This window comes from Arachis ipaensis, chromosome B9, assembly GCF_059453495.1.
Source record: "Arachis ipaensis isolate K30076 ecotype BB chromosome B9, ASM5945349v1, whole genome shotgun sequence".
NCBI lineage: Eukaryota > Viridiplantae > Streptophyta > Magnoliopsida > Fabales > Fabaceae > Arachis > Arachis ipaensis.
In genome coordinates, this window is record NC_142444.1 from 31,414,491 (window position 1) to 31,428,641 (window position 14,151).

General features: G+C 26.9%; 1 protein-coding gene across 1 annotated transcript in view; it reads right to left on the minus strand.

The window, feature by feature from the left end:
• LOC148544187 (uncharacterized) overlaps positions 1-13,903 on the minus strand; it is a 29,691-nt gene extending 15,788 nt beyond the window's left edge. The window contains exons 1-2 of the mRNA XM_088498889.1: positions 13,740-13,903; positions 13,403-13,575 (exon numbers count right to left, since the gene is read on the minus strand). Of these exons, the coding sequence (XP_088355015.1) occupies positions 13,403-13,575; positions 13,740-13,903 (337 nt within the window). The remainder of the gene's footprint in view (positions 1-13,402; positions 13,576-13,739) is intronic.
• Positions 13,904-14,151: the final 248 nt, after the last annotated feature.

Genomic DNA, 14,151 nt, shown 5'->3' on the forward strand with positions numbered 1-14,151 from the left:
AGATCTTGGATAGTCCTAAATTCTGGAGACAACAAACTAGACTTATCAAGTTTACACCCAAATTTTACCCTATTTAAAAAGGTAATGTATAGAATGAAAAATTGACTACACAATTTACTGTTTTTATATTATCCTAACTAAGAATCCGGATTTACAGCCTAATCTCTAACAAGCAATAAAGATTATCAATCATCAAGCAATATTTTAACACATCAAATTCAAATATTCAAATCATATAAATCACATGTAAGGGCATAATTAGTTACATATCGCCATTCATATGCATTCACTTAAGAAGAATTAGACAAGTTGTTAAATTCAGTAGATATATAACAAATTGATATGACAAATATATTGATTTGGGTTGATAAGTGCAGGCCCAAATTGTTTTGTTGCAACCCAGGCCAATTCTATGAGACAAAATAATCTAAAACTGCTAAATGGGAATGGAATCAAAACAAGCCCAAAGCAAATCAATCCAAAGGAAAAGCGACCTTAAGCTTCTGCTAAGTTCACTTCGGGTGTTGGTAAGACAAGAGAGAAGAGTTCACTTTTTTATTCAAACACCAAAGAGAAAAAAGGAAAAGCTATCAAGAAAGCTAATGTCAAATCAAGGTAAGTAAAAACATGACAAGCAGGGTTCAGAGAAGTTAAAGGTAAGTAGTTTCTTTTAACATGTAAGTTAATTGCTTCACATTTTCTCCTCCTTCTCTGATTAAAGAGATAGTAACAGTAACATAAATGGCATAAATAAAAAGATCATGTAGTATCACATTTTTAAGGAATATAATGATAATGGAGCATATTAAATAATAGAATAGAATTTATAAAAGTGCATGTACTCTTAGCTTAAATGGCTTGTAAGGTAGTGGTAGCAATTATAGGAATAGTATCAATCAAGAAAACGCAAAGATATGCAGCTACTCCCGATTAAGAAGCCTTAAACAATAGTGGGTTTTCTCATAGGAGAACTTGGATGATGAACATAATGTATACGTGTAAAAGAAAGGAAGAATGGAATAATGCCATAAAACAAATAATCACGATAACAGGACAAGGGCATCATACAGCAACAACATAGATGATAATGATAAGATAAACATAATGCATGCCAAACATATAAAGTGAGAAAAACATAATTCCTAACTTTTTTTTGAGAATGTCTGATGTGCATTTGGCTTTGTCTTTAAGTATGAGTAGAGTGTTCCTAGATGATCTATGTTTTGACATTAACACATGCATATTTTGACCAAACAATTACAGCGATAAGCCTCAAATAAAACAATTAGGAGCGCAATAACTTTTACTAGTAGTTGATCACATATTTCAAATCTAATTTCATCACATAGAAAATATTTGATTGTATGACAGTAATTATTACTAAATGATAATAAAATTAATCTTGCAAGCATAGAATATGACCCTATGGGATTAAATTATTCTGATACAAAAAATGTAACACCCTAATATTTTTAAACTAGATTTAAGCCTTCTTTAAATTATATTGGTCATTGATATTCAAACCTTGCAAAATAAAAAAAATATATAAAATTTTTATATAAAATAATTTATATATGTAAAAATAGTGAATAACTAGTTTTTATTAGAATTATTACTAGTTGAAAAATATAAGTGGGCCTAGAGGTACTAACATGAAAAACGGGCGTCCTAAACTGTAAAGTACAAACAATGACAAGCTTTACTCATACCAAATAATGAAAAAAAAAAACATCATAGTCACAATTGCAATCACTCAATAAAGATAAACAAGACACATAAAAAATCTTAATTCTCTTAATTTGTATAACTCTGACTAAAACAATCGCCTATTCTTCTTTGTTCATGTGAATTTGGGCAAGCGATTAACGTTTCGTATCTACGTCCTTGATATCTCGCTGTACACTTGTCTTTCCTCCTCAACCGAGCAGTATGTTACTTTATACTGCGTCGTTCCTGAAGATGGTACGGAAAGAAGGGTGACAAACAAAAGTTTCTCAATAGTTTATCTATATGGTATCATCGTATCTATCCCCAACCACTCCGAGTTTTAAAATAAAAATAGTGATGATGCAATATTGTTTAGTTATGATACATGTGACACATAACGAAATGGATATGAAGTTAAAATATATAGAATACAAACTTATCAACCTTGATTTAATTTTCTTGTAGGTCATAAAGCAAGGCAAAATAATAAGACAAGAATAGTAACATTAGCATAAATAAATCAAATAGAATGAATCTGAATAAAATAAAGATCTTAAAAAATATCATAAATAAAAAAAAAGAAACTTTGGATAATAGAAGGATCTTTGAATAAAATAATAAACATAATCATAAATCAAACAAAAAGGAAAAAAAGAAGAACAATCATAATCGCACTTTTCATTGTACTTTTCATTACTTTTTCTTGTAGTTTTTATGAAAGGTATTGAACTCAAACCGGTATAAAAGGTGGGAGTCCCTTTCCCTTATCGAAGGTTCTTATCCCAAACGTTTTGGCGATCACCTTTCCTTACCAAAGGATCATATCGATATCTTGTCTTTGGGGGTTATATTTCCTTACAAAAGGATCATTTCCTCAATTCAATTTACAATCAAGGTTATTTTGACATACACAAGAAGGGAGTTATGTCAACAAAAATATATTATTATATAAAAATAATGGGAGTCCCCTTCCCTTACCGAAGGTTCTTATCCCAAAAGTTTGCCGATCACCTTCCCTTACCGAAGGTTCATTTTGATTATCTTGTCTTTGGAGGTCACCTTCTCTTACCGAAGGATCATACCCTCAGTTCTTTAATGCACATAAGTTGGTTATTATAATTCATAATGTGTATGAAATAAAGAGACGTTATACCATGACATGCAATGCTAACATCTATATAAAAATAAAACATTTAAGACATGACATAAAAAAAAGTAGTATAAAACCCCTACCTCGAGTGAAGTTCTTATATTTATTCTGATGCAAATAGATGCAATTTGTTAGCAAAGAGAGACCTATTCCATGGCTAAACTTTGTGTATTTTTTGATGTAGGTATGAATCTTTGACTGGATAGAAAGAAAATCTTCATATTTCGTTATTTGCATAATTCAAAAAAGAATATCTTCTTGAACAATATATGAGTGGACTTTGTGAATACTTTGGCAGAAGATTTAGAGTGAGAGTAAGGAAGTGAGAAGAGATAATAAAAAGTGGAGATGATAGATTACCTAGAATATTTTGTATAGTAAAAAGGGAATACAATGAGAAAGGAAGGACTCAAATAGCTCTTAGGTATGTACAGATTGTGTTAGAAGAATCTAATTTGCGTTTAGGTAAAATCTCCAATCTAAATTGTCACTTTGTAAGCTCTATAAAGTTTTCTACGTTTGGAATTTGAAAATAGCTATTAGACGCTAATTTACAGAGAATTGAGTTAGTTTGAAATGAATCTTAAACGAAGTCAATTGAACAACCACAGCTTGAGATATTTCTGAAATACTGTTAGTATATTAGGTTGGGTGATAAGAGTACGATTTTCTACTATGGACTTGTAACAGATTTATTTACCTAATTTAATTTGAAGTTGATTTTGTACTGAACTTAAAGAATATAGCTAGTTTTCTTATCTCTTCATGTAACTAAAGATCATTCAAATCCCATAAGTATGAAATTCGTTATGACTATATCTTGAAAGGTGATTTATTATCGGTTAGGAATTCACTACGGCTAATGTTTTCATATATTTAAATTTTAAATTAGATATATTAGTTTTTCAAATGCATTATTTCTTATTTTTTATTTTAAATTTAAATCTTAAATTATTACCATTTTAATTAATTAATTAGTTATTGAATAATGAACTTGATTGAAAAAGTTAGGATTTTACAACCTTTTGGTTGATGGGACTCAGCCGGCTCAAGCTGGTGTCAGAGAATGGGCGCCAGCTACGACATACGCTCCCACCCCAAGCAAACAACAAATCAGTTGGGCCATTATCTCCTTACAATCGTACCATGTTGCACGACACAGTGACCTGTAAAGTTGCGCGAAACAAACTGACCCCCAACTGTAATTGCCGATCTGATAAGAATTCTAGAGCAGTGGTAGATACTTCGTGTGGGCATACGTTGTCGACTTATTCGCGAAGTGGGTGGTACCCAACAGATAAAAGATGTTACACCTAACATAGCTCTTGGAGGAACTGCTCACTTGAGGTTCGCTGCCGAATATCATGAGGCTCTGGGCGACCAAGAAATCGTGACTGCTATCGGTCCAACCAGTCACAACCTCTCTGTCGATCAGTAGGCTAAATAAGTGTAACACGTCCTCCAGTGTCATTGCAACCTCACCCACTAGCTTTACAAACGTATATATCTCTAGCCGCCACTTTTCCACAAGAGCAGCTAGCATCGCGGAAAGTCCTCTAATCACTCTAAATCTTGAGAGCTGGTAGAATCCGATAGTTTGTAAGGCAACCTCCAGATGTTACGTTTCTGGCTGGTCAAGCTTACGGGACAAAAGATTCCTATTAGCCTAGTAAAGTTCAACCACAAAAGAAATTAATTTAATAAATAACAAAAAGAATAAATTAATAACAAAAAATAAAATAAATAATAATTACAAAAATTCAAATTTCTTATTATTTCACATTCATATTTCTTATTAATTTCATTAATAAAATTATTTTATTTATTAAAACATAAAATGAAGTGAAAATAACATTAAAACACAAAACAACATATAATTATCTGTTATTCAATACCAAAGTATATCTTTATAATCATATTGATTATTACTTCTAAAATACTAATGTTGAAGCATAAAATGAAATAAATGATAACAATATAAAATAACAAAAAGAATTAATTTAATAAATAGTAAAAAGAATAAATGAATAACAAAAAATAAAATAAATAATAATTACAAAAATTTAAATTTTTTATTATCCACATTCATATTTCTTATTAATTTCATTAATAAAATCATTTTATTTATTAAACCATAAAATGAAGTAAAAATAACATCAAAACACAAAATAATATATAATTATATGTTATTCAATACCAAAGTATATCTTTATAATCATATTGATTATTAATTATAAAATACTAATGTTGAAACAGAAAATAAAATAAATAATAACAACATAAAATAACAAAAAGAATTAATTTAATAAGTAGTAAAATGAATAAATTAATAACAAAAAATAAAATAAATAATAATTAGAAAAATTCAAATTTCTTATTATTCACATTCATATTTCTTATTAATTTTATTAATAAAATCATTTTATTTATTAAAAAATAAAATGAAGTAAAAATAACATTAAAATTCAATACTAAAATATATCTTTATAATCATATTGATTATTAATTTTAAAATACTAATGTTGAAACAGAAAATAAAATAAATAATAACAACATAAAATTCGAATTTTTTATATAAATATTTTAGTTATTTTTCAAATTAATAACTAAAAATTTATATAACATAACAATAACCACAATATATATTATAATAGAAAATAAAAAAAATATGTGTCTTATTTATTTCGAAAATAAAAAAATAGCTTAACATTAATTTTGAAAAAAATTATTATTACTTATATTATGTATTCATATTAAGATTTAACAGTACATTTAGACAAAAGTTATTCAAATAAACAGTGACAAACTATTAAACTAATGTTAACTAAATAAATACTAATAAATTAACTGAAAATAATAAATTTATATAGTTAAGATGTTTCAAATAGTTGATATAATCTTCTACAGACATATAATTACGTACCATTTTAGATATTCTAATCCTACTCTCATCAACTCTTATTAATCACTCCTCACACAATAAATAAAACAAAATAAAAGAAAATTTTCAGTGTTGCTGGCTTGATGAGCTGAGAATGTATGGTGTATGGTGATAGTGAAAGGAAACTTAAATGATAAGCAGCCCAACCCCACTCCTCCTCCGATTTTATACATCAGACGTGGGTCTAAAGCTATAAATATCACCGGTTCCCAGAACAAGGTTGCCTCTTGCACGGAGACAGAACAACACATTACCTGTATGTTGCATAGCCGACACGTAGCCGAAGGAGCTTACCACGCACCCTACGTGCGTGTTGTGTAATACGGAACTTGCATGTTGCCTGAAAACAAGACACGTGGCGAATCTTTATTGAAAATTTCTCTGTTCCGTCAATACAGAACCTGTGTGTTGAGCAACATGTAACCTGCATGTTAAACAATATTTTTGACAACTCCACGTCCTTGTAAAACACCCAAAACACTAATATTTAAATAAAACATCACTTTTTTTTCTATATCTAAAATAATTTCTGACATATTAGTTAAACTCTTTTGAATTTTACTCGTAAATTAAAGCACGATAAACAAAAATAAAATTTTCTTAATATTCGCACCAACTTTTGTTAATCATAAGCGTCCTTGCACCTTCCCGTAGATGGAATAATCCTATAAAAATAGGCAGGAATTTTTATTTCATGTCAAAACGTGTTCTTTCGTATAGGGGAGAACCATGTTTCAGTTTTTACACAATTCAGATAGAAGGTAGTGTGGTCCATTTTATTAGCTAGTAACATAGTTATTCACTTTGTACGGTGCGAAATCGGGACATGTTCTCCATCAATGCCTATAAATTAAAAAACTTGTTTAATTTATGTCTCTTTGAAAATTGGCGCTAAACTCCATCATGGTAAATGGGGACCATTTAGCTTCTATCTTGAATCCATGTTTGAATTAGTTTCATTTTTTTTCAAAAATAAAATGAAAAAACAGCTTATTACCTTAATAATGTCATCATTATATTTTTGATATCACGGTTCCAAAATCTTGAATTGTGTTTCAAGCAGTTCACTTTTAATTTGGTGCACATGATGTTCTTCAAAGAAAGTGAAGTAATCATGTGCTTAAGGAGCTTTGGAGCCTTAGAGGATAAAGCACGATGAACGAAGCACGGACGCTAAGTTGTCGTGTCTCATGAACACATTTTAGTTATAATATTTATTCGATATATTTAAACGTATTTAAATATCACGACATGTGTCTAATTTTATTCTTAATATATTTTTTTTAAATGAGTTTATAAATAATATATATTATTATTTATTAAAACAAAAAATAAATATTTTATATAATTAAAAAATATTAAAAATAAAAATAATTTATATTATAATATTAATAAAATATTAAAATAAAATTATAATATATTTAAACAATACTTTTATTTTATATATACTATATTTCTGTGTTTTATAAAAATTTAAAATTTGTGTATCTGTATATATTTTATGTCGTATCATATTTTATATTTGTATAACATAAGTAAAGCATCATAATTTTGGGATTAACCCATGTATTTGGTTGTCTCTGACGACTCATTAAAACATATCACAGTGATAAAATTTCCTTATTCCATTAACGAGATTTTATAATTTTTTCTACTCATAGTTTTTAATTCTTTGAAATATTGGAAATGTTTCTAAGTGTTCTCTTAAGGGGCCTTTGTTTCAACTTTAAATATATGAGAAAATTCTACTTCTCTCTTATGAGAGATATTAAAATGATATTTGTGTTCTCTCTATTTATAAAATATATATTTTTTTCTTATAATTTTTAAAATTTTTTTTCTTTAACCTATTTTAAATTTTTTGTGTTAACTAATGTTAATTTTATTCTTTTTTTAAAAAAAGATAATTTTTTTTACAAAAATATCCTTTAAATTTTTTTTATTTTTTTGTTATTAAATTTTGCTTACTAAAATACTCTTTAATACATGATTTTTTATTGATTAAATTATATTTTTATCAAAATATTCTTTAAAAAATTTAATAATTAAATTATTTTTTCAATGATACCCTTCAATAAATTTTTTTATTATTAAATTGTGCTTTTACCAAAATTTTCGTTAACAATTATTTTTATATTTTACTATTAATTTTTTGATATCAATATATATTATTTTAACATTAAAGAAAAAAAATCTTGATAAGTTTATTTTTCGATTTCAATATATATTAATTTTTATACATATTAATGGTGGTAAGATTTTTTTATTTAATGTTAAAATAATATATATTAATATCAAAAATTAATAGTAAAATATAACAATAATTGTTAACGAAAATTTTGGTAAATTCATAATTTAATAATTAAAAAATTATTCAACGGTATCTTAGAAAAACATAATTTAGTTCTTAATTTTTTTAAAAATTTTTGGTAAAAATACAATTTAATCAATAAAAAAATAATTTATTAAAAAATATTTTGGTAAGCAAAATTTAATGACAAAACAATAAAATTTTTGCTAAAGAGTATTTTTTGTAAAAATTAATTTATTTTTCTTGAAAAATGGATAAAGTTAATATTAGTTAACACAAAAAGATTTAAAATGAATTAAAGAGAAAGTTTTTTAAAAGTTATAAGGGAGAAGAATGTACATTTTATAAATGGCGGAGAGGGGAACGTTATTTTAGCATCTTTTAAAGGGGAGTAAAATTTTCTCTAAATATATTTAATTTCTAAGAATATTACGCTCGGGAATATTACATCTGGATATTATAATTTTTTTTACTATTACAAATTGTTGGAAATTATTTTTAATATTTTCAAGAATAAATTAAGAATAAATTACTAATGTATTTGTTTTATTATAAGTTAGAATTAATTAAAACAAATGTCCATTTATTTATGTTAATTGATAGTTCATAGTACCAATTTTTATTTGATTATATTAAAAATATTGAAAATGTAATTAATTTTGTTAAAAAATAAATTTTAAATTTCTTATTTTACGTTTATGTATGAAAGATATTAGTAGTGTGTGGATAGTATATTAACAACTAACAAAGATAGAGAGGCAGATTAGCAAAGTGCACAAGTTGTCTTTGTAATGTAGTGCTTTAGTAGCAAAAAATAATCCCAGAAAACATAAAAAAATATGTCTTAATGCATGTTCTGTTTAGGTATTAAGAGAAAGGTACAAGAATGCTATGGCCTAATACAACATGTTTTTATCTCTATTTCTTATTTCAAACAAGATATAAACACAATTTATGTTTTTATTCTTATGAGTGATACTCCTAATTATTCAACAGGTCTGTGTAGTAACTTTTGCTTCAAACAAATTCATGCGTAACAAAAAATTATTGGTCCATGATATTTTAGAATATTAGTCTCTAATAATATACAAAGACAAATTAGCCTCTTATTTTCTAAAAAAATTCAGAGAATTACCCCTAAATCACACTATTTTCAAAAAAAAAAATTAAAGATTAACCTGTCTCTTTTTAAAAAAAATATCAAAAATATTTTACTTTATTTTATTATTATAGACTAGTATTTTAAAAAAATGGTAACTAATTTATCAATTTTTTTATTAAAAATAATATATCTAAAAAAATATTAGAAATTAATATGACGTATTACCATTTTTATATTTCTATTTTTACTTTTATATTTTAAAATAAAAAATCCTAAATCTTAATGAATTCGTATCTGATTATTCTTATAGCTCTCATTGTAGCCTCTTTAATTTTAGAAAAAATATATTTTTACCCATGAGATGTCAATGCTGACAAAACTACTCACATGAGCTCAAAATGAATTTTTTACCCATGAATACGGACACCGGATTCGATGGTCCCAAAATGTTTAGACCATTAAATGGTCCCATTACAAAATATGTTTTTTTAAGTTTTTTAATAACTGCTAAAACTTATCTAATTTTAATTACAAATTAATCTTTTATATATTATTTAATTATAAAATCTATTTTTTATTTTATAAATTATTATTTTGTCATTCATCTATCATTTTTATTAATAATAAAAAAATAATAACGAATTAGATCTTCCATTAATCGTAATAATCTTTTTGGTGATCCTAATCGATTAAAATTTTATCTTTGATCCATTACATCCATATAGGGTTGTGAAATCGTGTTTCTTAGAAAATCAATCGATTGGATTCACAAAACAATCGATTAGATTTTAAGTTTCCCATAATTCAATTGATTGGAATTCAGGTTTCCACAAAACAATCGATTGAATGTTGGACGATAGTATAGTTTTCCAAAATATCAATCGATTGTAACTTTTACACAATCGATTTAATGATGCTTAGAATGTGGATTTTTTCTAATTCGATCTATTGTTCATATTACCCAATCGATTGAAGGATTCAAAGCAATATGAGTCTCACAATTCAATCGATTGGTTGTGTTACCCAATCGATTTAAGTCTTCAAAGCAATATGAATTTGCACAATGTAATAGATTGGTTGTGTTATACAATCGATTGAATTGTGCACTACATTATATGTTATGCTGTTCCCAATTTTTCTGCTCGTGTTTATAAATTATTATTTTATTATTCATCTATCTTATCTTTAAAATTTTATCTTTAATTTTTAAGTTTTTATTTTGATTTAGATACTCTAATATTATCTTTTCTTTAATATTAAGATTATAAATTGATGAATAATCTATCATCAATTACTCAATACTATAATTGAAATCGTTTATCAATCTCCTTGATTATCAAAATTTTCATTGTTTTTGTTCCAGTTATCCATCTACTTAATATCCAATTTTTCTTCATTTTTTATCCATCTCTTTAATATCCAATATTTGTTCATCATTAATTGATAATCACAGTTGTAGCAATCAGCAAAGATCCAATCAATTTCTTCATTGTAGTGTTCAAAAAATAATCCACTGTTTTGATTACAAAATTGAGGTAAGTGAAAAGAATCTCTAATTTTGCAATTCTTCGTTTCGATTCTTTATTTGTGAAATTGATTGTGTAATGAAAAATGTTTTTTTTTTATCTTTTAGTAATTCACAGACATTGAGGAATACTAAAAAGTAAATAAATTTTATTTTTTATTATTAATTAGCTAGCAATATTTAAAAGTATGGACTTAAAATGTATTATTGGATTATAATACTAAAAGAATTTATATAACTTATATTTTTGTTTTGTCATTGTGAGTTCCACTATAATGAAACTTATATTCCATAGTAAATCGAATTAGATGAATTCGATTTATGGAATAGGTTGAGCGTCATAGCAAATCGAATCAATTAGCATTTGATCAAATATCTAAATCGAAGCAATAATTAGCTACGAATTATATCACGAGTATTCACCTTAGAAAAAAAAGGTATTAGATATTACTCAAAAAATAATAATATTTTAAATATTAAATATTTAACTACCAAGTCTAGCAATTCAAACACTTCCATTGGATACATTTATTTGTGCTTCTTATAAAAAAAATTAAAAAACAGCAGCAGTTTTTCAACGCTTTTTCTTTTTTTAATTTTCTTTTAGAATAAAAAAATGTAGTAGTATGTAGATTGTTATTAAATGACTGTTTTGTGCTCTCTCTCAACTTTTGTAGATTGTGAAACTTAATGGTTAAATCTTAATTAGTGTCACCAAATGTAGCAAGATGGTTATGTAGTATAGATTAGTGTCAATGATGAGAACAAAGAAAAAAAACACTAATTATACAAAGTTTTATTTAGTATTTGCAAGTAATTTTGCGAGTTCATTAAGAACAATAATTTTGTATGTCTAGCCACTTAATTTATAATATTTATTTTAATTTTTTTATTATTTATTGGTGAAGAGGACTACTCAACTTGAAGAAGCTGAGGATGAAGCTACAAAAATGCAGAAGAGGAGATCGGTAGAATTCTTAGATAGAAATGAAAGAAATACAAAGTTTGTTATGTTAAATAAAATATTTCTCATTTTTCTCTCATTTAATTTTTTTATTCTTCTCCTATTTTTACTTCTAATTTTTATTATAACAGGTAATCAAAATATCAAGAAATACATACTAATAATGTTAGGATTTGAGGAGAAAATTATTTGAATGTGATGATTAAATCCAATTGTCTTAGTAAACTTATAATCTGCAACTATTTTTTATGTTTGAACATTTAACATAAACCACTGTAATAAATACTAGATTTTAATTTGCTAGTTTACATTGACAATTCCAGTCGCATTTGCAGAAAGAATATTATACCTACGGTAAATAGATTTCATTTAATCCCTATTAGTTGAAATCTCTTCTGATTTTGGACCTCAATAAATTAAAAATACGCCTTACAAATATAAATAAGAGGATTTGAGAAAAAAAAAATTTTTATTGCTCGAAAGATCCTTTATCAAACTAGTTCAAATCTTGAATATATGGAAACATATAAATAGAATGCAAACAAACAAAAAAAAATGAAAAAAATCTTTTTTTCAAAACATTAATTGTATAAAATAAAATATAATTTATAAGACATAATATTTGTATGACATTGTTGTTGAAATAATAAATGAAAATGACATTACTTCATCATAAAAATATGAGTTCTTTTAAACTAAGATATTTATATAGTGCATAGAATTAGAGAAAAATTGTAAAGCCACCAAGGAGAAAATATCTATTTAAAAAGTCATTGAAAAATAACTAAAGAAGTACATCCATCAAACCTAACAAATAAATACTCAATAACTAAAGTATTATAATTTATTTAGATTATTAATATTATCTTTACATCTCATGGTTTGTGTGCATATTCCAAAATTCATTGTCCGACACTATAATTCGTGACTTCTTCTAGTTGATCCGACTCTTGAGTAAATGCACAGCGGTTATCATGCGAATATCATGATCCTCAAGCTGCAATTTAATTATTATAAATTAGTACCACAAAATAGAGTATAAATATTAGAGATTTATTTTGGCTGCTCACCTTATTATTACCCTTTGGTTTAAACTCAAAAGTCATATCTATCCACTTCATTACCCAAATTTGCCTGTCTTGACGCTGTCTCATCTCAGCAAAATGTCCCTCAATGTATAATCTTATACTTCGCAATTCATCCATCAAATTTCGCATTGTTGGCGAAGGAGGCGGTGGTGGTGAGGATTCTTGGGATTGTGCTTGCACCTCAAGGTCTTGTGGTTGTCCTTATACCTGAGGTTATTGGACATCCGGATCTCTTCCCATCTGTCTTAGAGTGCTGTCATCAATTTTAACTACATTACTCAAGACGATACTTTTCTCTTCACTCAAGTCAATTTCAAGCCATTTGAAAATCTTGGTCCATTGGCAAGAATTTCCTAAACCAACACTTGATTTTTCTCTCTTCATTTCAAACATATGATGAACCATAAAATAAGGCCAGTTTATCTCCTTTCCGGTCACCATAGCCCAAAGCACTAGAATATCTTCGTTAAACAAGATTTCATGATTATGTTTTCTTGAAATCAACACGTATGAAAACAAATACATCAACATACGCTGCTTATTACCCAAACCACGGCGACTTATATTACCTCTAGCATCCATGTGTGGATCCTCATACTATAGACTCTACAAACCAATCAATCTTTCATATTCACCCCATTCCTCATCTGCCGTAATACCCCCAGTAAATTTTGCCCCGTTATAAACTAAATTCCATTGTTCAGCTAATTGTTCCAAAGTAACTCTATAATGCCCTGACCCTAAATCAAACTCAATCAGTGACATTACTTGCTCATCCTCTTCATCACTTTCAGGAACAACATAATTTAATTTAAAGTACTATAAACAGCCCTAAACAAGTGAGGATAATATTCATCCATAGTTTGTACAAAATCAATCAAGTGTTGTGTTTGCAAAGCATTCCAGACCAAATTATAATGTCTACCATGAATGAAATTGGCTGTTATGTACCTAGGAGGAACAATCGCCCTAGACTTGAACTGCTCCACACAGTTGTTCAATGCCTTCGGAGACGACAACCACCTTGCCATGTAATGGGATGAAGCAACTAGTCTGGCGGATGCAGAATTTTCACCCTCAACCCTAGCTCTCTTTACATTTTTAGTTCTTGCCATTTTGGGATATTGGTTCTTTGGGTTTTGTAGGGATTTGAATGGGGATTAATAATATGTATGTAGTTTGGAGTGGGTATTGATGGGATTAGAAAAGATGAAGAGAGAAGTTTTCTGAATTTAGAGAGAAAAGAGAGGTTATGCAGAAATGTTGTTATATTTAAAAAAAAGGAGGGATACCAACCGATTGAATGTAGAAAAAATATTATTCATGACACATTTCAATCGATTGTATTGTCAGACCAATAGAT